Source organism: Rosa rugosa, chromosome 7 (genome assembly GCF_958449725.1).
Source record: "Rosa rugosa chromosome 7, drRosRugo1.1, whole genome shotgun sequence".
NCBI classification, from domain to species: Eukaryota; Viridiplantae; Streptophyta; class Magnoliopsida; order Rosales; family Rosaceae; genus Rosa; species Rosa rugosa.
Genome location: NC_084826.1, coordinates 15630225 through 15653432, shown reverse-complemented (window position 1 = coordinate 15653432; position 23208 = coordinate 15630225). Strand labels below are relative to the sequence as shown.

At 38.3% G+C, this 23208-nt stretch overlaps 1 protein-coding gene across 1 annotated transcript; it reads left to right on the top strand.

Annotated features, from left to right (window-relative positions):
* The first annotated feature begins 9014 nt into the window (after positions 1-9014).
* Positions 9015-9737, top strand: LOC133722643 (dehydration-responsive element-binding protein 1B-like). The gene has a single exon (XM_062149516.1). It carries the CDS (start codon positions 9015-9017, stop codon positions 9615-9617), a length of 603 nt encoding a protein of 200 aa, XP_062005500.1. The 3' UTR covers positions 9618-9737.
* Positions 9738-23208: the final 13471 nt, after the last annotated feature.

Here is a 23208-nt window from a genome sequence, read left to right as displayed (position 1 = left end):
GAGGATATGAAAGTAGTAGGTTGATGAGGAACTGCTAGATTTTTTCAACCTCTCATAGTCTCATTTGTATTTAGGGTAATTGAGAAAGAGAGAGGACATTGATACCCAGGGCAGAGCTAATAACAAAGCTCTAATGCCGATATATAATGGGATGAGAGGAGAGATTTGCCGCCCTTTATCTGCGTCTCTTGAGAACTTTTCAGTATCCATGTTCTAGTAAGGCCCATGAACTAAACTCCCGCCCATCAATTTATGTTTACTTTTTTCTTTTTAGCACAAGTGGACAAATTTTATCAAGAAGATAATTACGACCGATAAAATACGGTCGGATACAAATAAGGCTGTCACTCGGTCGGTTCAAATCGGTTATATGTATTGCCAATTTCAAAACTAAAGCTTTTGATTTCAAAATTGAGTTATCAGTTACCAACCAAAATTCACGATATTTAATAATTTCTACCAAATTCGAGATTTTGGTTTTTGGTATTACCAACTTTACAACAAGTATACTTGGACATCTTACATTCTTTTAGAGACGCTCTCTAGGGCTTCTCTTTGCAAACTCTGGTGTTGCGTGGTAGGCAGCGGTTGCAATGACTAGAACGGAGCTCACTGGTCGTGCAGGGAGGGTGAATAATCTGCTGCTCGGGTCATTACTGCTTCGGTGTTGTGGCTTGGGGATCGGAGGGTAAAGGCGGTGTAGCGTTGATTGAGCCCTGTTTCCTGCTCGGATCTCGGGTGTAGATTGGTACGCGGGGGTCCTTTGATCGTTTTGTATCGCAACACGGGCTCTGGGATTAAGGACTCGGTGGTCGGATGCGTGCGGCTTTTTGTCCTTGCGGTAATGTATTGGTCGGGTTGTTGGAGAAGGTGCTTGAAGGCAGCATGTTCTATTGGTCACGGCAAATCTGGTTGGGCTTTAGGGTCTCCTCTGACTGCGGTTGAGGTTGTTTTCCAGGTTAGATCTAAGGCGGGGTCTTTTTTAGCTTGTTCTGATGTGGAGAGCCGCCGGCGGACACCGAATTGATGCAGGGTGGGGGCTGCTTCCCCAAAGGATCAGACCCGACTAATTTAGGTGTTGGGGACGAAGGGTTTGGTCAATGGGATTTGGGCCTCTGCCTTTTTGGGCTGCGGAGATGCAGTCCGGTGAACTAGGCCTAGGATAGTCCAGTTTCCCTTTTCTCTCTCACTTGGGTTGGGTATGGTTTGGGCCTTTTGGGAGGTGACATGTCCTGCTCTTAGCCATGTATCTGTTCCTAGCATGTTGTTGTGGCTGTGTTGATTGTTGCGAGAACGTACACTGACAGGACCTGTCCCGAATTTCACTCTGAAATCCAAGGTGGCCCTGCAGGGCCCACCTTAAGAACAACTCTACCGAAAATTCGGTAGAGTTACTCCTAAAAATGGACTACCCAAATTCTGTAGAAAACACATCACCACTCCTACTAAACCAACCTTATTCTCCTGGAGCCACCCTGCTCCCCAAATCACAACAACTCCACAGTAGACAACTTAAAACTGAAAATACAACATGTTCCAAATCCACAATATAACACCCAAATTTTTTATAACAATTGTCCTACAGGTTATCAGAGCAATCTAAAAGAGAAAAAGAATTCAAAATACTAGTAAGTTCAATAAATAACCTACAATATGGAAAACAATAGCAACAGATGTTATATATGCCTCGAATCCTACTATGCCGAACCAGCTACTCTGCAGACTGGGCATTTGAAACCGAAGGGCCCAGGGAGAAAACACATAAAAACATTAGCGTCAGTGAACAAAAATAAGTAATTGTAAAGAAAATGAATTTTATACTTTCCCACGTTTATTCCTTTATAAAATCCAAATCATGCAACATTTATAAAACATATTTCTTTAAGCTCGAAAACTAGTGAAAACATACCAGCCCTGCTGGTTATGAGACATCTGACTAGCCCCGCTAGTCAAGTAATAGTAGAGAATGGGGAAGAAGTTATCACCATACGAGTAAGGGAGCCTCCCAGGCTCGGGTCGGAGTCTCCCAGGCTCTTTGCTCAACTCACCCACAAACATATAGTAAGCGGGGAGGAGTACTAATAGGCTAGCTAGCAATAAAATAAAACGACCCAAGTATGGTGGAGTAAAATCATACGAAAACCAATAAGATTTCCCCAAAATCTCGCAAATAAACTCACGAGTATAGTTTCCAACCATACTCCGTAAATCTCGTGATAATCAAATAAATCAACGACGTGTCCCACACGCCAAAAGAATATTCTCAAATCCATCAACAAATAAGCAAGAATTAATAGATGAATATAATTTCCTCGAAAATCACATTTTCGAAAAGCTTTCAAAAATCTCAAAATCGATGAATAAAAATATAATGTTTAATTCTGGAAATCACCTTGGAAAATAATTCGTCGAAAAACAACATAAATCATAAATCCAAATCTGAGCATAACAAACTCATATCCGAAATTGATAACAGAAAATGCCAAAATATAATCCAAAACCAAATAATGTTCTCGATAAATAAAACGAAAATTAAATAAATCAATGATTCAAAAAAAATTTGCATGCATCATTTAAAATCAAAGGTCCACTCATAGAATACGGCTAACGTGGCACCCAAACGTAAGGATCCTCGTCAAGCGATGGGTCGGTACGTCGTTCTGTACAAAATTACAATTCGTAAACAACGATTTGAAAGTAAAGTACAATTCAAAAATGAAACCCCTTGTAAACCAACATCTCCATTTCTTCTCGAATTCATCCCAAACTTCACTACAACAGTCGATTCATCGATTTAAGCATTGTAGAGTAGAACCGAGAGAAATTCGACAGTCGGATTCTCGTAAATCGACAATCGAAACCCCACACTTTGGAAAATCATAATCGATACTAAACCTTCTCCAATTTTCACAAAACACACACCAACATGCTCCACAAGTTATAAGGAAGCAACCAGCCAATTTAGGAGGCCAGAGTCGGCCCCCACGCCCCCAGGCTCCACCAATAGTGGCCGCGCGTGGGCCCCACGCGCCACCGGCCAAACTCCGAACTGGGCATCAACACCTATGCCAACAACTTTCACGACTACAACAAAGTCCAATTTGAAGCCAAAAGTCTGGAATTTGCCTCGAAAGCAAAGAGGGTCAAAATTCAAACCCTAGAAATTTCAAATCTTCGATTCTTCCTCCACACTTCAAATTGGATCAAGAGACTAGGAGGGATTTAAGTACGCCTCAAGAGCTTAAAAACAAGGCCAGTTTCGTCGCCAGAGGTGGCCGAAATCAGGAGAAATCGCTGGCGATCGGAAATGAGGCTTGGATCGGTTTTCTCCTTGCTGCGCCTCCTACAAGCCAAAATGGGATGAAATACCACCCCAGACTTGAAGAGGAAGAAGAGAGGGTTCAAATGACACTGATGGCGCCCAAATCCGTCGCCTGACGGAGGAGATATCGTCGGAAGAAGATGACTGGGTCGGGGAGAGAGAGAGAGAAGAGAGAGAAACTGACGAGGTAAGTTTCCGAAAATAGAAACTTACCACAGTAACTCCTCTTTTTATAGAAAAATTACCATAAACAGTAACTTTAATTTTTTGATCATAATTTTCACATACGAACTCCGATTTAAGCGTGCCATGTATCTACGGACTCGGTTTAACGTCCTCTAAAGCTTTTCAAAGGAAGTTTCCTAAAAAACTGACCTGAACAAAAAGTCAACTTTTTGGTCCACTAAAAGTATCGAAACAAAGTAAAAAGTGAAAGTAATTGTCGTTTACCGTCCAAATGACTAGTAAAACGATAAATTGAGATACGGGACGTAACATACACCAAGAGGGTCTTAGGCGTCAAGATGTTCAAGACAGTGATTCCATTTTAAGGCAGTGTAGGGTTAGGGAGTTTTAAATTTCTGCATTTTATTTTACTGCAGTTCCTTTAAGATTTTAGTGTTTTTGGAGTTTTCGTTTTGGATTTTAGTCGTTTTATGATTGAACATCGATTGTAATATGAGGGTTCTTTGAATCCCTCAACCTTGACCTAGTAAAGTCGTATGATTTCGATCAATAGCTAAGTCTTTTGTTGCCATTAAAAAACTTTACAACAAGTATTTCTTTCGAATATAAATTAGAATGAACAATTCAAATTTTTCTTTTTTTAAAATCTATAAATTGTCATAAATTTCATGTTCATCTATTTATTTTTCAATTTTTCTTTATATATATGACATAGTGTGTCATCCATTTTCAATCAAACTAGTGATCTAATGATCCTGTACCAGGTTACCCAATAATAGATGACCTATTTTTCTAAGTTCAATAAAATATATGTACTATTAATCTAGTAGTAGTAATAATGTTAATACTTTTGTAAAAATAATTCTTTTATTTTTCTTAATATACATTTATGTGTATTAAAAGTAGAAGATATATAGCTAATATTTAAGTAATTGGTAAATTCGGCATTTACCAAAATCAAACCAAATTTTTTGATAATTTTTTATTTCGGTTTTATCGATATCGATTACTAAAAAGTCAGTTTATCAAACCTAAAACATCAGTTGATATTTAGTCGGTTCGATAATTACCAAACCAAATGGCAAGCCTCATACATGTTGGATCATAATTCATATATATTTATATATATATATATATATATATATATATATATATATATATATATATATATATATATATGTCCTAAAACATGAAAATTACTTGTTATAAACTCCAATTTAGTGTTGATTAATCCAATTCCATGTTTTATAAAAAATCTTGACAAGAGGAGAAAAAAGTGAAATTCTAGCGAAATTTCCACGCACCACCACTTTTGGCGGCACAAGTGGTGGCGCACCACCACTCACGGTGGTGCCATGTATTTTTCGGCCATACTCATGGAGGATCAAGGAGGAGGAGTAACATTGTACTTATTCCATTACATCCATTCATCATCATTCTACCATAACCAAATCCCAAACCTTTAATTTGGTCCAAAATCAACTCCATCCATTTTCTCTATTTTCCACATCATCTCAACTCTTCATATTATCCAAAAGTCCACCATCATCATCATCCCTTAAAAATCTGCCATGTTTTAGGTTTAGTCACCATCTTTTACTCATCATTACCTACTCTAACCTACATCATCACTCCCATACCCATTTTTCCTTGGTTTTGGGATCTATTACCACTCTAACACTCCAGCATTTGCTTCTTACAAGGCTAGAGCTGCTTCCTTTTGTTTCTCATCATCATTTCACACCTCTCTCTTTCTCTATTTAAGCATCCATTCTCCCATTGAAGAAAACACCACTCACACATAGCCATTACATCTATTCTCTCTCTATTCTCTACACAATCCACTAGCATCTCCTCTACAAATCTCCATCACCACCACCTTCAATCCATAACTTCCATTACCACCACCACCAAATTCATCATCTTTTCCATCTACTCATTCCATTTCATATACATAAAGCTTCACCATTTGATCATTTCTACATCTCATACTCCACCATCAAGCAAGGAGAATGAAGAGTCTAGCATCATTTGAGGAATCATCATCACCTTCACCATTAGCATCATGTCAATGCCTCCATGAGTTCATCTACACGATCCTCAATTTGATCATCACTAGTCACTTCTCTACCCTTACTCTTTAGTTTGATGTTCATAAACATGTTGAAGCTTATGTATTTGATTATGAATGAGTAGTTAGTTTGTTGGGGTTATGGTTGAAAGCTCTAGCCAATCTTGTATGACATTAATGTAAATATTATGTTTGATGCACTTTTCATTTGCACCTTAACATGCTAGTTCAAGAGTTGAATATTTATGCTTAAAATCAATCAATTTGGATATGAATATTTGCCATGACATGAGAAACAATTAGGAGTTGATTAACCTTGGTTGTTTGAAGCATGATAACATATCATATGTGCATGTTAGGGTTGTGAACTACAGTCACTTAGAGATAAGCATGGTTAGTTTGCATAATTTCTTCATCTCCAAGCTTTATGCATTAAGGGTAATGCACTACATACTTAACCAGATTGAAATGCATGACTTAAGTAGTTAAATACTACACCCGAAAAGGGTTGCTTGATATCATCGAAGAAGCGTGTCCCTAGTCATACCCGAGAGGGATGCAAGGAGAGAAATTGACTAATTAAAATGACATCATTCACTATAGAAGCATCATTGTTTGCAAGAGAGGCTAGGGGTGGAAGCCTTAAGTGCTAATTCCCATCCATTGCATTACATCTAATTTAGCTTAGCTTAGTTTACATCTCAAGTATTCATTTAGTTATTTCTGAATAAAATCATCTCCAAAACCAAAATCAAACCACTACTCCATCTTGCATGTAATCACCATGAACTTTGGTTTACTTGTGAGCCATTGTTTGTGATTTGTATATTTGCATATTCATCTAGCATCCTTTAGGTTTCCCTAGCTAGAGTGAGTTTTCCAATCCCTTGGGTACGATATCCCTTACTTATCATTCCCTACACTATAACTTGACCATTATACTTGAGGGTGACTATTTGGTCAATAATACAACACAAGTGCAAAAACATCTTTGATGATTTGGGCGACTATATAACAATGATCGACCCACCCAAGACTAAACAAAACGAGCACGAGAACGTTTGTAGTTTAGGAAGCCGACAAGAATGTTAGGCTTTGGATGAGGAGAACTCATTAGAAAATCCTAGTCCCCTTCCCAAGTCCACAAATAAAGGCTATAGTTTTGGCCACCACTAGATCAAACGTATTTGTACGGAGCATGCTCTTCCAAACTTCTTCATACGCAAATCACGCATGGGAGAACTTCCAACATGACTTGTGCTTTCGCAAACTTCCAAAATGCAATATGAAAATCGAACAAAAATACGTTTTTGTACTGTGTTGGACTTGTGTTTTCATTTTTTAAAGATTTTTCCAATCTAATGCCAAAAAAATACGTGCAGAACAGTTAGCAGCGACCCGTGGAGGAATTTTTGAGATATTTATATTACTTAAAAAACTATTCCAAAGAGGAGTGAAATTAGCCCCTTTTTTTTTTCTTTTGCAAACCATGCCTTTCTCTATTTTGTTACATGCTTGTTGTCTGAAACCGAAAAGTAGTCAAAAAGAAAGGTGTCAATTTCATTCCCCTTCCAAAAAGCTTTTTGAAACCGACGACTTGGCGTTCGATGCGGCTCAAGACCTCTGATATTTTGTGATATGTCTTTTGATATTTTCAAAGTTTTTGACGAGAGATGGAAACTCATAACTCAGAATTTGCCTGTGAGAAACATCGAAAATTCTTCTACCCACCTAGGTGGGTGGTCACCTAATGCGTTGTTAAGAGATCTAGCTTTCTGAGGCGACTATGCGATATGAGCCATCAGATCAGCCGTTTGTTAACAAAGCCGGTCACTGTCAGCGCCGTTAACTGGTTTGAAAAAAAACTCCACAGTCAAAGAGGTAAAAATCCTAAGAACGGGTAAATGAAACAAAATAATTAATCAAGCTTTCGCGGAGTCACTGAATGCTTGCGCATATTGGCGGACTCTATTGCCTGCCGATTAGCGGGGAGTTGACATCATCGGAAAGGTGACACCCAAAGCATCACGGTCCGCCTAACCAATCCATCTTTCTCCAGAGAAGCAACCCGCCCGCTCGAAATCGGCTTTTCAACTTCTTTGATTGATCTGCTTTGTTGAATTTGATTCAAATTCTAGCAATTTATCTATGGTGGAACGAAGGTGAAATTGGAAGCTGATAGAAGCTATGAAGGAACAAAGACAGAGGCCCTGCAGTACTATTTTTCATCTTCATTTTCTTTCATCTTCTCCGCCATTGCTCGTTGAAGTTTCTGAAGCCAATCAAGACTGTGATCCTCTTCTAGAAGTCGACGGTGAAGCTAGATCGTGCTTGATTTAGAATATGTGGGTTTCAGAATTAAATGGTGGATCAAATGTTATGGGTGAATAGATGGATTTCTGATTGTAGTTGGAAGTATGTTGAAGAAGGGATTAAAGACTTTGAAATCGTCGCAGGATCTGGAGAAGGAAGAAGAACCCTCAGAACAAGACCAAGGTCAATAAACTTAAATGTTGGTGTTAGTGCGGTGGCTACTGCATGATGTGTTGGGATGGCAGCTCAGGTTCAAGCCATCTCATCCCCTTTTGGTTTTCACTTTTTTTTTTGTTCAATTTATAATAAACTGAATTTAGGGTAACAGCGCTTGTATTGCACGCATAGTTGAAGTCCCCAGGTGAGCACCCACCTAGGTGGGTGGAAGAAGCTCCAAGAAACATATTGCCTGTCATAACAAAAAAAACAAAAACAAATTGCCTTTTGATGCCAATAGTGGATAAACACGTGTCATTAAAAAATTAGACAGTTTACGCACATGACCTATGGAGTCTATGATTGGGGTCATCCACTTATTACACTAAGGACCAGCATAATTTGCTTTCTTATTTGGTCCCATAATTCGTGCCATCCCACTGCCATTGGTCCCGGACACTGTTTCATATAGCATTGTAGACATTTTAAACTAAAATCAAATTGTAGACATTGTAATCCAGAGCTTTGGGCTCTCTCTTAGGGTTTTTTCCCTCTGAGTTTATTAATGAAATTTATCACTTTGACCAAAAAAGAAAAACTAAAATCAAAATGAAACGGTATAAAAAGCTTTTATTGTGCTTTCACCTGAATATTATTAAGAGAAAGATTTGCTTTGGGCACCCGCACCCTATGCAAGAATTTCTCTATTATTAATTATTGTGACTGTGATGTAAAAGGCGTGGCTACCATCTATGACTTGGCCAACAGAGAGCCTCATTGGTCTCCCAAAAATGTCTAAATAATTAGAAAAACTGCCATTATATAAGCTTAGTTTTCTCCACGTGGGTTTTGTACTCATATTTTTTTTCTGGTTTTCCCACCTATTCCACGTTTAAACCCTCTAACAACGTGTTAAACGGACGCATGTGTTTTTGTTCTGTACCTTTTCCATGCTTATAAATCCCCATGCTCTACGATGCTTCTGCTTCTTCACTAATGGCTTATAGAGAGGAACCAGCAGCACCATCTTCTCCAGCTTCGTTGTTAATGAATCTGGGGCAAACCCTAACCCACATTCAGAGTGGAGTGATCAAGAAGAGGAAAGCTGGGAGGAAGAAGTTCAAGGAGACTCGCCACCCGGTGTACAAAGGTGTCAGGCAGAGGAGCGGCAAGTGGGTTTGCGAAATGAGGCAACCGGGTCTCAAGAAGTCTCGGGTTTGGCTCGGTACCTTCACTTGTCCTGAAATGGCTGCTAGGGCTTATGATGTAGCAGCTCTGGCTCTGAGAGGTGAATCTGCTCAGTTGAACTTTCCGGATGAAGCTAAGGCGTCTCCTTCTTCGACTTCGAGTATGTCATTGCCGGAGTTGACGAGTATGGTGAACTTGGAGAAGGTAGAAGTAGGGTCGAGTAAAGGGTATGTGGATGAGGAGGAGTTGTTTAACATGCCAGAGATACTTGACAGTATGGCTGAGGGTTTGATTCTCACTCCCCCAGCCCTGCAGAAAGGTTTTAACTGGGATGATTATGATCTGGAGAATGCCGTAGAGTTTTCTCTGTGGAGTGATTAACTTCCATAACTTCCTGACTTGGATTGTTGATCAAGGGAATGTGTACGTATTGTTGTTCCCACCAATGTATGCAACATATACCGAAACTTCTAGTCGATTGTCCATTTAGAATTTTCTGGAGTTAGTAATGTCTACAACATACTTTGGTTCTGTAATTAATATACACAATGATGGTACTTCTTTCTAGATTTAGTCCAGAATCGAGTGAGGGAGTCACTCCCTTCACTTTCAAAATAAAAACTTAAGAGTCTTCTTGAACAGTCTTTCCTTGCTTAGTAGGTTCTAGAATCGGATCTCGAGCCATTGGCCCTTTTGTTTGATATATTTTCTTTCCTGCTTAATTTCTTCCTCCTCCAACCCATATCCGGAACTCTTCATCGGAACCCCTTGAGCTTCACACAGTTACCATCTTTCTTCCTCTCCCTTTTTTCCTTTTTTCTTTTCTGATCCACACACTCTCCTTCAAAAGCTGTTTGATTTCCTTGGATGACTGCATGCATGCAGTCTTTGGTTTTATTTCTTCGCCTCAATGAGTCCCAGACTATGTGGACCTAGCTAGCTAGTCCTGATCTCCTTACTTTAGGGATTCCATCATCTACCAGTGCTGGGACGAAGAAGCGGATCTGACACCAGGAAATCCGATGGAAGTTAACGGCAGGGGAGCCACGTACCCCGTTGATGTTTGATGGCAGTAAGATCGACGGCAGGAAGGGGAAATTCTGCGGAGATCATCGAGGCTTACGATCTTGGTTCGGCTATCTTATATCTTTTACTGTTCTAGTTTTTTGGTTTCTAGTTTTTGGTCCCAAACAGTTTTTGTAGGTGACACAAATGTGTTTTTTGTTGCTCTTGTCGGGCAGATCGATCTTTCATAGGGTTTGTAAAATGCTGAGCTTGAGCTTGTTGACTATTTTAATAAAGTTCAGTTTTCCTGAAAAAGAAAATAATATTGATGTACATCAACTGGATTGTTAGTACTTGTTTTAAGTTCCATCCATTTCTCAACCAAATATGATCAAAAACTAGCTAAGAGTGTTTTTGTTAAATACATTGTGTATGAAGAGTGGTACGTACAAAGACGAATCATTATTCATTCATTGATATGAGGTATACATTCCGGTTCCTGTAAAGTGAAAACTCTCTAAAATTTTGTAAAGTTCATCAAATCTTGATCCTCCGAGTAATCTAATGATTTGGAAAGCCACCACTTCATTAAAATTAGTATTTTAAGAATTTTAGCCAATTTGGGGTTAACAGTGAGACTAACTTACTGTTAACCTCATCAAGAAAAAAAAAAAAAAAAAAAATTCTTTTCTCATATCAGTTGGTGAACTGTGGGAAGAAAAAAAAATGTCAGCATCTGAATGTGATGTATGATACAATCAGTATTGGTGTTTGTAGGTATAATGTTTACACTTGATGTGTTGGCATCCCTATACAAAGCACTGAAGAAGCCTACAAAGTTCATCAAAACTGATTTCGGAGAATTTCAGGTAATTGCATCTCATGCATAAGCACGGGATTGCAACATGTGTTGCAATCCCCGAGTCAGTCTGAGTCAGTCCTATTCAACCCTACGTTTTTGGGAGTCCAATTTTGGAAAGTATCTTTTGGTTTTTAGATTTTATTTTACAAAGATATTTTCCAACTGATAAAATCGTGCTTTTGAAGTCCTAGATGATTTAGGATTTGTTTATTTTAATTGGTTATCTTTTATTAAAAGATATTTCCTAATAGGAGTCCAATTAGGGTTAAGTCTTAATTGTTGAGAATTTATTTTCTCCTCAATATATTCAGACAAGCTGCATTGATTGTGTAGGGATTTTGATGCAAGAATTATTGTGTGTCTTGCTTGCTTAGAAAGAGTTCCATAGGAGTCCATGAAACACTTGTTCCGTGTCTAAGTGTTTCATTGTTCATTCATATACATGCATTGATTCTCTCGAGATCAGTAGAGAAGATTGGTGGTGCAAGTGGAGCGATATTTGCAGATCGTTCAAGTGAAGAAGAAGGTCAAGATTCAAGACAAGCACCTCTCTAGTGAGTCTAGAGATTGTAGCCGCGTAGAGAGCTATATGTGTTTGTAAAGAACCATATCCTTCATCAATAAGTTGATTGATTTTATTTGGGTTCTCAAGAGTAAGAGTCCCGCAGTGTTTTTAATCTCAAAGTTGAGGTTTTCACTGCGTAACCAAAATTGTGTTTTCTGTGTGAATTTTTTGATTTCTGCCCAGTAAGGATTGCAACGTGTCTATCAATCCCCGAAACCCAGAAAAACGTTTCATCCGAGTATTTTCACTTGGCATCAGAGCGGGTTCTAAAGCTTTTTAGTAGATCCGAGGACAAGATGGAACGTGAATTTGACAGAGCTGCTGGTTCGATAAATTGTCCCCCATGTTTTGATGGTGGAGATTACTCGCAATGGAATATCATGATGAGGTTCAAGCCCAAGAAAAAGGTACAAAATGTTGCTTTCTCTTCTGTTAAAATGAAAGAAGTAGATGATAGTGGTTCTGTGGATTTGGCTTTACTAACCAAATAATTTAAAAAATTTCTTAAAAATAAAAACTCCTTTGGTAGTACTTCAGAAAGTATATCTGAATCAAAAAGAGGGCAATTATCTGAAAAACGTTTTGACAAAAACACCAAAGTCAATAATTTTGATCAAGGGAAAAGTGTTGTTGAAAAACCTAAATGTTATGAATGTGGTGGTATTGGCCATATCTCTTCTGATTGTGGAAACAGAAAATATAGCTCACCAAATGACAGGACTCTTAAGTCAACTTGGAGCGACAGTGAGGAAGATTCTCAAACTGAGAATGAAGAAGAGAACATTGCATTCACCTCCTCACTTCATCATGAGGCATCTAATGATTCCAACAATGAAGGTGAGATTTTTGATGTATCTGATGATGAGACTAATGATAAGTGCAGGGAACTGTATAAAGCTTCAAGAGTGATGCTCAAAAGAAATCTCAAGCTGGAGAACGAGATTGAGCAAGTCAGAAAAGCAAAGGAAAAGGCCTAGTTAAATCTTGAATCATGCAAAGAAAAATGGGAAGGTGAACACATTGCTTATACTGACAAAATTGATGTTTTGCAGGATAAGATGAATTCCCAAACTTGGGAGGTGGAGCGTACTGAGTTTATTGACATGATTAAAACCCTTCAGGTTGAAGTTAAAGCTCAATCAAATTTGAATGTCTCACTAACCTCTGAAATTGAGAATTTGCAGGTTAAGCTTAAAGAGTCTCAAGAAAAGTTCAACAAATTCTCAATAGGGTCAGATTTGGTTTCCAAAATGATTGGAATTGGAAAACCACACACCAACAAGAAAGGGTTGGGGTATGAAGGTGTAAAAATCGATCGTTCTGACTTTGTGAAAGGTGTGAGCTCAAGTGTGCACTCAAGCTCATCAAATGACCAAGAAATTCATCCCCCAACTCTTCCTCAAAAGCCTAAATTTGATTCAGCACCTCCACCTCATCAAAGGAGAACTCAGGTAGGTTCTGACATTCACGCCTCTGTGAATCAGCTAAGGTACGATAAACTCTCCAAAATTTTTGTTCCCATGTGTCATCATTGCGGAAAATTGGGACACATACATCCTATGTGTAATATACTTCGCATGGTCACTCAAAATCAGAGAAAAGCATAAAAAATTAGCCCAACTGCATCGCTGCAAGCTGAGCTGAAAGAGCATCTGAAGTTGATTAACAGGATTGCATAGCATATTGCAATCCCCAAAGAGCAGAATTTGAAGCAGAAGCAAATCTGGATTTAAAAAGGTTCTATTAGTTGTTTCTCTGCTCATATGGATAATCTTGATAATATGCTTGAGCTTGCTTTTGTTCCTACTGAACATAAATTGGTTGATTCGTTTACTAAGCCCTTAAACATAGCTCGATTTGAATCACTTAGAAGCACCATTGGTGGATGCTCTAAGTATTGATACTCTCACTTCGCTTGATCCATTTTGCATGATTTCATAGTGTATGATATCATATTAGTATAAGTGCATTACGCTTTTTATTTCTGCATTTTGTTTTTAGTTTTCTGGAAAATCAGGATTGCATGTGTGGTTTGTATCCATACGTGTCTGACAGCAATCGAATTGAACTTAGATTGACAAGTGTTATGATACTTTCCTTAAATATGATTGTGATGAGTCGAATAACATGTTTTGAATGGGTTCTTGCATCACTTTGTAATCTTGAGCATGAACAACATATTCTTTATCACTTTGTATTCTCACATGCACACATACTCCTTTATAGTGGTACGTATCCTCTTGGTTGATTTGATTTTAGTTCACACATACTAAGTGAGTGAATATTGTTGTTGCTCCCTGTTAAAAATGTACAAATATTTGGAGCAAGACCAGGCTATTCCCAAAGTAAACAGGCCTTGGTCGTGGTGAACGATATGAGGTTTGGGAAGAAAAGGGAATGGTTTGGTCACCCCGGTGGATTGTGAAACTATTGACTCGAGTTGATATGTCATTTGGGATGTCCTTGTTACATCTAGTACCCTAAAGTCAACCGAATTGGGAGTTGCTAGCATAAAACTTGTTACATGAGTCTTAGTTTTCTTGAAAAAAAAAAAATGTGAAAAAGCTTCATAGTGTGTGAAAGGCAAAAAGAAAAAATATTATGCCCACATGGTGTCATAAGGGGAGATTTGAGTTGATTGTGATTATCTTTTTCACTTCTTATGTGCGTTCTACTTTCTCTGATTCTGAGATTCTTACAAACTCCACTTTGAGCTATGTTCACTTACACAATAAAGGTACATAATACTCAATCATCTTCTTGCTTACTTTGTTGTTGTCAAAATCTCTTCACTCATGTGACCTTAACTTATTACTTTCATGTTTGAGGATTGGTGCTAACACCCTTGTCTAAAAGCTATGCTTTTGTCTCTGTCATTTGTACAAGGATACAAACCCACTCATTGTGTGTTTGCATTTCATTCTTGCATCTTTCATAACATGATCACACTTAGGGGGAGTATTGGTACTTGGACTATATCCAACTGATTGATTCTATATAGCTTCAGCTACATAAGTTGCCTTTGTCATTCCTAGACAAAAAGGGGGAGATATTGGTGAATTGAATTGATCAACTTGTGTTTTGATTGTTTAAATATTTTGATATTGATCTTGAAATTGTGTTGACACTCCTATGCCTTATCTTTAACTTGCTTTCTACAAGGTGTGCTGATAAGTGTTTCAGGAAAGGCATATTGATGATGGAATGTGATGATCTTCAAGTACTTGTTGAGCGGAGTGTGCCTAAAATAGGATGTTTTGTATAGGAATGCCAAAGGGGGAGATTGTAGGTATAAGGTTTATACTTGATGTGTTGGCATCCCTATACAAAGCACTGAAGAAGCCTACAAAGTTCATCAAAACTGATCTCGAAGAATTTCAGGTAATTGCATCTCATGCATAAGCACGGGATTGCAACATGTGTTGCAATCCCCGAGTCAGTCTGAGTCAGTCCTAGTCAACCCTACGTTTTTGGGAGTCCAATTTTGGAAAGTATCTTTTGGTTTTTAGATTTTATTTTACAAAGATATTTTCCAACTGATAAAATCGTGCTTTTGAAGTCTTAGATGATTTAGGATTTGTTTATTTTAATTGGTTATCTTTTATTAAAAGATATTTCCTAATAGGAGTCCAATTTTCTCCTCAATATATTCAGAAAAGCAGCGTTGATTGTGTAGGGATTTTGATGCAAAAATTATTGTGTGTCTTGCTTGCTTAGAAAGAGTTCCATAGGAGTCCATGAAACACTTGTTCCGTGTCTAAGTGTTTCATTGTTCATTCATATACATGCATTGATTCTCTCGAGATCAATAGAGAAGATTGGTGGTGCAAGTGGAGCGATATTTGCAGATCGTTCAAGTGAAGAAGAAGGTCAAGATTCAAGACAAGCACCTCTCTAGTGAGTCTAGAGATTGTAGCCGCGTAGAGAGCTATATGTGTTTGTAAAGAACCATATCCTTCATCAATAAGTTGATTGATTTTATTTGGGTTCTCAAGAGTAAGAGCCCCGCAGTGTTTTTAATTTCAAAGTTGAGGTTTTCACTGCATAACCAAAATTGTGCTTTCTGTGTGAATTTTTTGATTTCTGCCCAGTAAGGATTGTAATGTGTCTATCAATCCCCGAAACCCAGAAAAACGTTTCATCCAAGTATTTTCAGTGTTTTCATTGAAAAGAAAACTCCTTCACAATATCAATTATACATATATAAAGTCTAGAGTTCTCACTAAATTGTTATCAAACTAATTTAGAATTATCATCTTCCATTCCCAACATTCTCTTCCATTCTCCAGCAAGTCAAAACTGATCGACCATCTCCAGAATTGATTCAGATTTAAAGAGGTTGTTGGTTTAGCATTTTTGAATAGAGCCCTAATGGGAAGCACAACTTAGTGTTCTTGACCAAGTCGCTCGCCTGTGATAAAAGTATCCAAGGGATCTTAGGGCATTAGACCTTTATCAATTGACGCTCATGAATGCCTACATAGTATATGCAAAGACTCAAGTGGCGATTGAGGACCATACTATTATGTTTTATCCCAATGAAAAAGTTAATTAAGCTGTGCATCATATCCGAGGGCCAACTGTTGTGTTGCATATAGAGATAGAGCCTCTTAACCAAAGACTGACACATTTTCATCAGTGGATTTGGGAAAAGATCTCATCTCACAGTTCGTGAACTATATCTAGGAAAGTAATTTTTCTTTTGGATGAGGTTAATGGCAAGTTTGCCTCACTATAAATCTCAAATTGGCTAAAATTTCTAAAATACTCAATTTTAATGAAGTGGCAGCTTTCTAAATCATTAGATTACTTGGAGGATCAAGATTTGACAAAATTTACAAACTTTAGAGGAGCCAAATACATTGAGGTGATTGTTAATCCACGGAACACAGAAATTAAGTGCTTACATTTCTTGAGTAATTAATTGAAATTAAGATGTACGTAATGTATGTGAAGTATATAGAAAGTCTTCCTTATGTTTTCTTGAACTACTGCTAATGTTATGTTATTTATGTGTGGTTGGAGGTGGACAACGATGAGGCATTAACGAACTGATATGAGATTTCTGGTAAGTAGGGGTGTCAATCATATTCCACGGGACATTGATGGTAGAACTACTTATTCAATAATTAACTAGAAGGATTCTCACAGGTGTTAAGTATGCTTATGTCACTATAAGGCCTTTTTTGTTTCACGGACCTTAAGATCGGAAAAAGGAAAGTGTTTACTTTCCCATGTTTGGTAAGTGCAAGGTTAGCAAAATGGTTATTCTTGCAAGGGAAAATAGGGAGGAAAATGAATCATTCCATTCTCCTAAGGAACCATTTTCCTTTCTCATTTTTCAACATTAATTACACTTTTTTTTTAACATTTATTACAATATTTGTATTGCTAAAATAATCCTATAAACAAATAAATACCATTTTTTTTTCATTATATTATACGTCATTGATTCCATTCCTTACTGATACCAAATATACTAGTAGGAATCTTAATTTCCTTTCCCAATAGAAATACAAAGGAACCACTTTCCAAAGAAATCTATTTCATGAACCAAACAAAGCCCGGGTCATCATGAAGAAAAGTAAAAAGGAAAAGAAAAACACCAACAAAACAAAAGGAGAGAATCATGAAAAGAAGTAAATTCATGTGAGAAATGATGGAAAATGAGAAAAAATTTGTAAACTTTGGGTTGTGTTTTGGGATCATATTAGTCTTTCTCTATACCTCACTAAGGAAAAAAAAATTCATAAACAGAAATAAACGATTAGAAACCTTAGTTTCAACTACATTTTTTTCAATTCAACTTTCTTGTTTATTAGTTAGCTCTGGGGTTGAGGGACGGAGAGTTGAGAATCAAATTAGGATTAGGCTAGATCAGGAGTTTGATTTCTGCCTAATTTAACAAAAAAATAAAGTTCTTTTCTTCGTTAGTTGATATTGAAGTTTGAAGTTTCTTCATGAATTAATTTTGTTTTTGTTTTTTGTTTTTACTCATGTTTTCTAGAGGATTAAAGGATTAATTTGTTGTTATGAATTTGAATGTATCTTATGAATTTGATTTTTTATTGTTGACTTTTTTATAGTTTGACCTTGGTTCTTAATTGCAAAAAAAGAAGAAGAAGAAGAAGAAGAAGAAAGGTTCTGAATACTTCTGATTGGAATATAATCATTTATGTAATGTTTACTTTAGCTGCATTTAAGAATTTTATTATCGGTTAGTTAAAAAAATAATGTATTGAAAAGTCTCCATTATCGTGAATTAACTTCTCTTTAAACATCCGAATTCTTAAGATTCGTCATGCACTAATTGTATTAAAGGCAGGGCTCTTAGGCCCACTCACTTTTGGGCTTGTATATGGGATCCAAGAGAAGCTCCTTTGTAGTTACGGAAAGGCAATTGTCATGTGTCCTGTTAGTTTGGAACCTAGGGATGCCCCCTCTACGTAGGGAGGTCCTAAGTTTGTAGAATATGTTAGCGTGGTCTTCTCTCTTTGCCCTACATTGTCTAGATTATTTGGTTTGTGGTGCTTATTGTTATGGTAACTTTATCTAGGTTGCTTTAGGGTAGCCTCATGGCTTGATGTTGACATGATCCTCTTGGGTAAGTCATGTTATCCCTTCCATCAAAAAATGTATTAAAGGCAATTAATCATTAATTTTAATTTTGCTGTCTTTATTTTGATTTGAGCTCTACACCATATCTACATGCATGCCTATTTGGTTGGAGAATAGAATTTTTGCTTAGGGCATAAGATGTTATAGTTTCATTTTTGGGGAAATGCTCATTTACCCAATTTTAGCTTAAAATTTGCCCACTTGCTCCACTAACTGTTTTTTAATCCCGTTTACCCAAAACACTCTAAGGGATTATTTCCCTAATACCCAATTAATTCTTTTTTATTAATTTTTGGGACTTTTTTGCCCTCTCCTTCAATCTCTCTCCTCTCAGTTTCTCTCTCTCTCTCCCCCTCACCGATTTCTCTCTCCTCCCCCGTCTCTCTCTCTCTCTCTCTCTCTCTCTCTCTCTCTCTCCAGACGACGTCGGATCTCTCCCTCCATCCCTCCAGTAGGTCGCCCACGAAGCCGGCTCTCGCCATCGCCGCGCCGAAACTCGTTGTCGTGCTCTCCGCGACCAGGCTCGACGCCAAGCCGACGGTCCTCGTCGCTGAGAAGCTTGGCGAGGCCGGGTTTGACCTTCTGAAGGAATTGACGACCGCTAGTAGAATCGGGTACGTCTTCGATTTGCTTCTGTCTCTCTCGCCGGCGACTGATCATCACGGAAATCGCAACTTGATTGTATCTCCGGTCCCGGGCTGCAACCGAAGTCGTTGCAATCGGAGTCAAATCAGTGTGAAGGCAAATGGTCAACCGAAATTGTTGCAAAATGACTGGAATTGTGGGCAAAATCGTCAACCGGAGTCGAGATTATTGGGGGGCAATAATGTGTCTTAATTGTTGTAAAGTCTCTATAATTGTGTTCAGTGATATTTTCCTTTGTGTTTAATGACTGCTTCTAATGTGTTTTGGTATTTCTGATATATTATTGGGGGGGCAATAATCTGTTTATTGTGAGGCAATAATATATTTGTTTTGTTATTTTTTGGAGGAATATGGGTGATCCTTTTGTTGTTAGGTGCATTTATTCTTGTTAAGAGGCCACCCGGGAGGCCTAGGGTGAAGCGGTTCAAGTGAAGTGGAGAGTGTGAAGAAAAAGCCAATTCATTGTGGTCTTAAATTCACCAAGTATTGAATTTGAATACCTGTACTTTTGTAAACTAATTTAAAACCAAACTGAGTTACTTCTGACCATCTATAAAAAAATTATTGGGGGGCAATAAACTTTTTATGACCCCCCAATAAACCTAATTATTTTGGTTAATGAATCTAGCAGCATTTTGTTGAAATGACCTGTAATAAATGAACCACAGTTAAGACATTATTACGGGGCAGTAATCTGTCTATTGCCTCTCAATAGACCACCCCAAAAATCACCAGTTTCTATCATTGACAGATTATTGTACTTTAATAAACTCAAAACAACATAAGACTTATCAAAACTCTAATTTCAGTGATTAATTAACCACAGTTAAGAAATTATTGGGGGGCAATAATCTGTCTATTGCCCCCCAATAGACCACAGTTTTGACGTCGTCCGAGACCTGCAAGCGAAGCCCAGACCCGATTCCGGCGTGGAGCTTCGGAGCTTCCCGGACATCTGACAAACAAAACCGGCGAAGCCCAGACCCGATTCCGGCGTGGAGAGCTTCTCGGACATCTGACGAACAAAACAGGTGAAGCCCAGAGGGGTTGGGATCGTGGAGTTGGATGGCGTCATCCTTTGGTGGTCCGACGGTGGGACAGAGCGGCGGCGGTGGAGGCCGACATCGACGGTGGAGTGGTGGGCGTGGTGGCTTAGAGAGAGAGAGAGAAAGAGAGCCTGAGACGAGGTTAGAGAAAGAGAGAGAGAGAGAAATCGATGAGGGGGAGGAGAGAGAGATATGAGTGTAATTTGTTAATTAAAATGAGGGTAATACTGTCAAACACTGTTAGATTGGGTAAATGGGGTTAAAAAACTCTTGGTGGAGTAAGTGGGCAATTTTTGGCCAAAAATTGGGTAAGTGGTCACGGCCCCTTCATTTTTTTTAGGACGGTGTTATAGTTTAATTTCTTTACAACTCAATCTTTTTTTTTTTTTTTTTTTTTTTTTTTTTTTTTTTTAAGGCAGTAGCCAATATATTAATCAAAAGCCATAATGATCCTTACATACCCTTTCGATGTCATCTAGACATACAAGAAGATGTGTTAGTACCCATTGGACAACTAGAGACACTGAGACTTAAGTTGACAAGACCAATACCCAATACTAAACTAGATAGGAAAAACATCCACTAGACTGCCCCAGAAAAGGCCTACCGAAACTAGAAAATAAAACCTAGCCCAAAATAATAATGGACTAGGGCAGAACCCTAGCCCAAACTTGAGCCCAATAAGGTCACCAAAGAGATCTCCAGGCCCATCCTCTTGGTTGGACCAGTCCACCGGCTCCTCCCAGACCCGTCGTGCACCACAGTCTGGCCACATTTTGTCCAAACACGTCACCGCATCACCACAATCTACACCGTAACACCATCCCCGCGATCCAAACCGCCGAGCCATGTAGCCGCAACCTGCAATACCACGGAACATCATCCCCGAGCCAGGCCTCGCAATCCCCATCGCCATCGATCAAGACCTAAGGTGTCGTCGATCCAAGAAGCCATCAGCGGGGATCGAAGAAACCGACCTATACCGCGCGCATGACCATCGCCGTCACCACCATCCTAGCCAAACCATCTGACAAACCGGAGAGAATCCCTTAGACGAAGTCCTTGGGCAGTAGATCTCCCCTCTGGCAGCAAACCCCAAGATAGCAGTGAGGCCGGTCGTCCGGGCGCCGCCGGACGAGAACAAATTGCAAACGGAGAGGCCGGCTTAGGGTTTCCCAGAGAGAGAGATGAGTAAATTGTGTAAAATAGAGAGAAATTGAGTTGATAATTTGAAAACAAAATCTAAGGAATTGTCTTACAACTCTTTCTTCTATTAGCTATAGAAATGTGGGTACAAATGCGTTGTATAATAAGAAATTATGCAGTAACTCTAATAACATATCTACGCACTTAATTACTTTGAGTCTGCTCCCAATGTTTTTTTTTTTGAAGGAAGGCTAGTAAGGCTGCTCTCACGCCTTTACCATTAATGAAACTGCAGAACACGAATAGGGACATAGTGCCTAGAATATTACAATTAAGTGAACATCCAAAATGATAATAGGGTTCTCTGTAAATCCTATGCATTCTAACAAGCACTGATTGGCAAAGAGTGCTCTATTGACTACTCCATTTATTTTATAATTGTGGTAACATATTGGAAACACACTGCTCACGTGAAGACATATGACAATTATATCTACTTTTCCATGACGTTGCCACTGAGAAATAAATCCGGTGACAATATATTTCATTCTGCTACTCAAAAACTTCGATTATTTGACGAAATAAGAAACTCACTACCTACATAGAGTAGACATAGCACCCAAAGTGTGAAGATCAAGTCAAAGTCCGCCTAGCCCTAACAGAAAATGGTAACAACCAATTATTAGCATAAAACTGCCAATTATTAAAAAACAAAAATTAAGTAAAACAAAAACAACAAATGTAGACCATCGACAAAGGGTGAGCCCCAAGCCCAATCACCAACAAGCCCAAACAGAGAAGTGAATGAAGCTACAATATGTTCCCTATTTGTTAGAGCATGGCTATGTCGCTACAAGAAAACAAATATTTTTTGTGTGAGAGTGTTACAGTTTTCTTGGGTCCTTTTACACTCTCACACAAAAAATAAAGAATGAAAAATCAATGAATTTGCTAATTAGAATAAACCGTAATTAACTAACACTAATTTGTAACTTATATGCAGCATGTTGGGATATAGCCACTTAGCCAGATAGGCATTTCAAAATTGTACCCTGATTATGTTAGGAAAAAAACAGTCAGATGCATTAACTATGGTTTGCTTAATTATGAAATTTTCACATTAAATAACTTGAATTATCTTAACTACTTCCCTCGATGAGTGGAATTTGGCCATGGTTTGCTTAATTATGAAATTTTGACATTAAATAACTTGAATTATCTTAACTACTTCCCTCGATGAGTGGAATTTGGTTGTGTCAGCGTTACACATTCAAACATGCTTATTTTTGGATGCAATCTTTGATGTAATCGCTTTTGGAAAGAAAAGTGTAAGAATGCCCAAATATGACCCTTAATTTTTTTTTTCTTAAACCCTTAGCCCACCTCACCCTTACATATATCAGTGATAATCGAACCTGTTTGAACCAAAAATGAGCATTTTGACCTGACAAGGCGGGTCTTGGAGAAATTGAGCCAATGTCAGTGGCTCAAGCTATATATTGTCGACAAGTTCGAAATATATTATTTAGAGGCTAAATAAAGCCTACTATGAAAGATTATGCGAGCTGCAAGAAAAGGAAAGATTAAGAGGCCATTGGTTTTGGTCTGGGCACATATACAAGAGGCATTTAATTTGCCTAGTATGGTATTGGCAATGGAAGAGGTCAAATCAATATTATTGCCAATAATTGTGGCAAAAAGCTGGGTTGCGAATTGTTGGCAGCGAAGTGGCTTTAATTACATGGCCTCGAGAATGAATGGTTCGCGAAGAAAGATTGGTGATTAATATATGTATGCTCACTGTTCATATATATATAAGTAAGAGGGAGAGAGGCCATCCAACAGATGTACTTGCAGCGAAAGTGTGCATATGCCATGATTTTTGACGATACGTGTCATTCCAAGAGGCAGCGAATGGTGGAAACACTTATTTATTTCTAGCGCCGTTGCCAGGGATTGAAAAATCTCCATGTAAATCACACCACTATTAAGAAGTTGAGGTTGGTAAGGGGTTGTGAATCATAACGGAATAGGTGAAGTCTCTTTTGTTAATATTGGCCTAAACTCCTTATTGGTGCCTAGTTC

What these genes read in the sequence shown, in the direction of transcription:
- LOC133722643 (XM_062149516.1), top strand. Translation starts at nt 9,015, where the DNA reads ATGCTCTACGATGCTTCTGCTTCTTCACTAATGGCTTATAGAGAGGAA.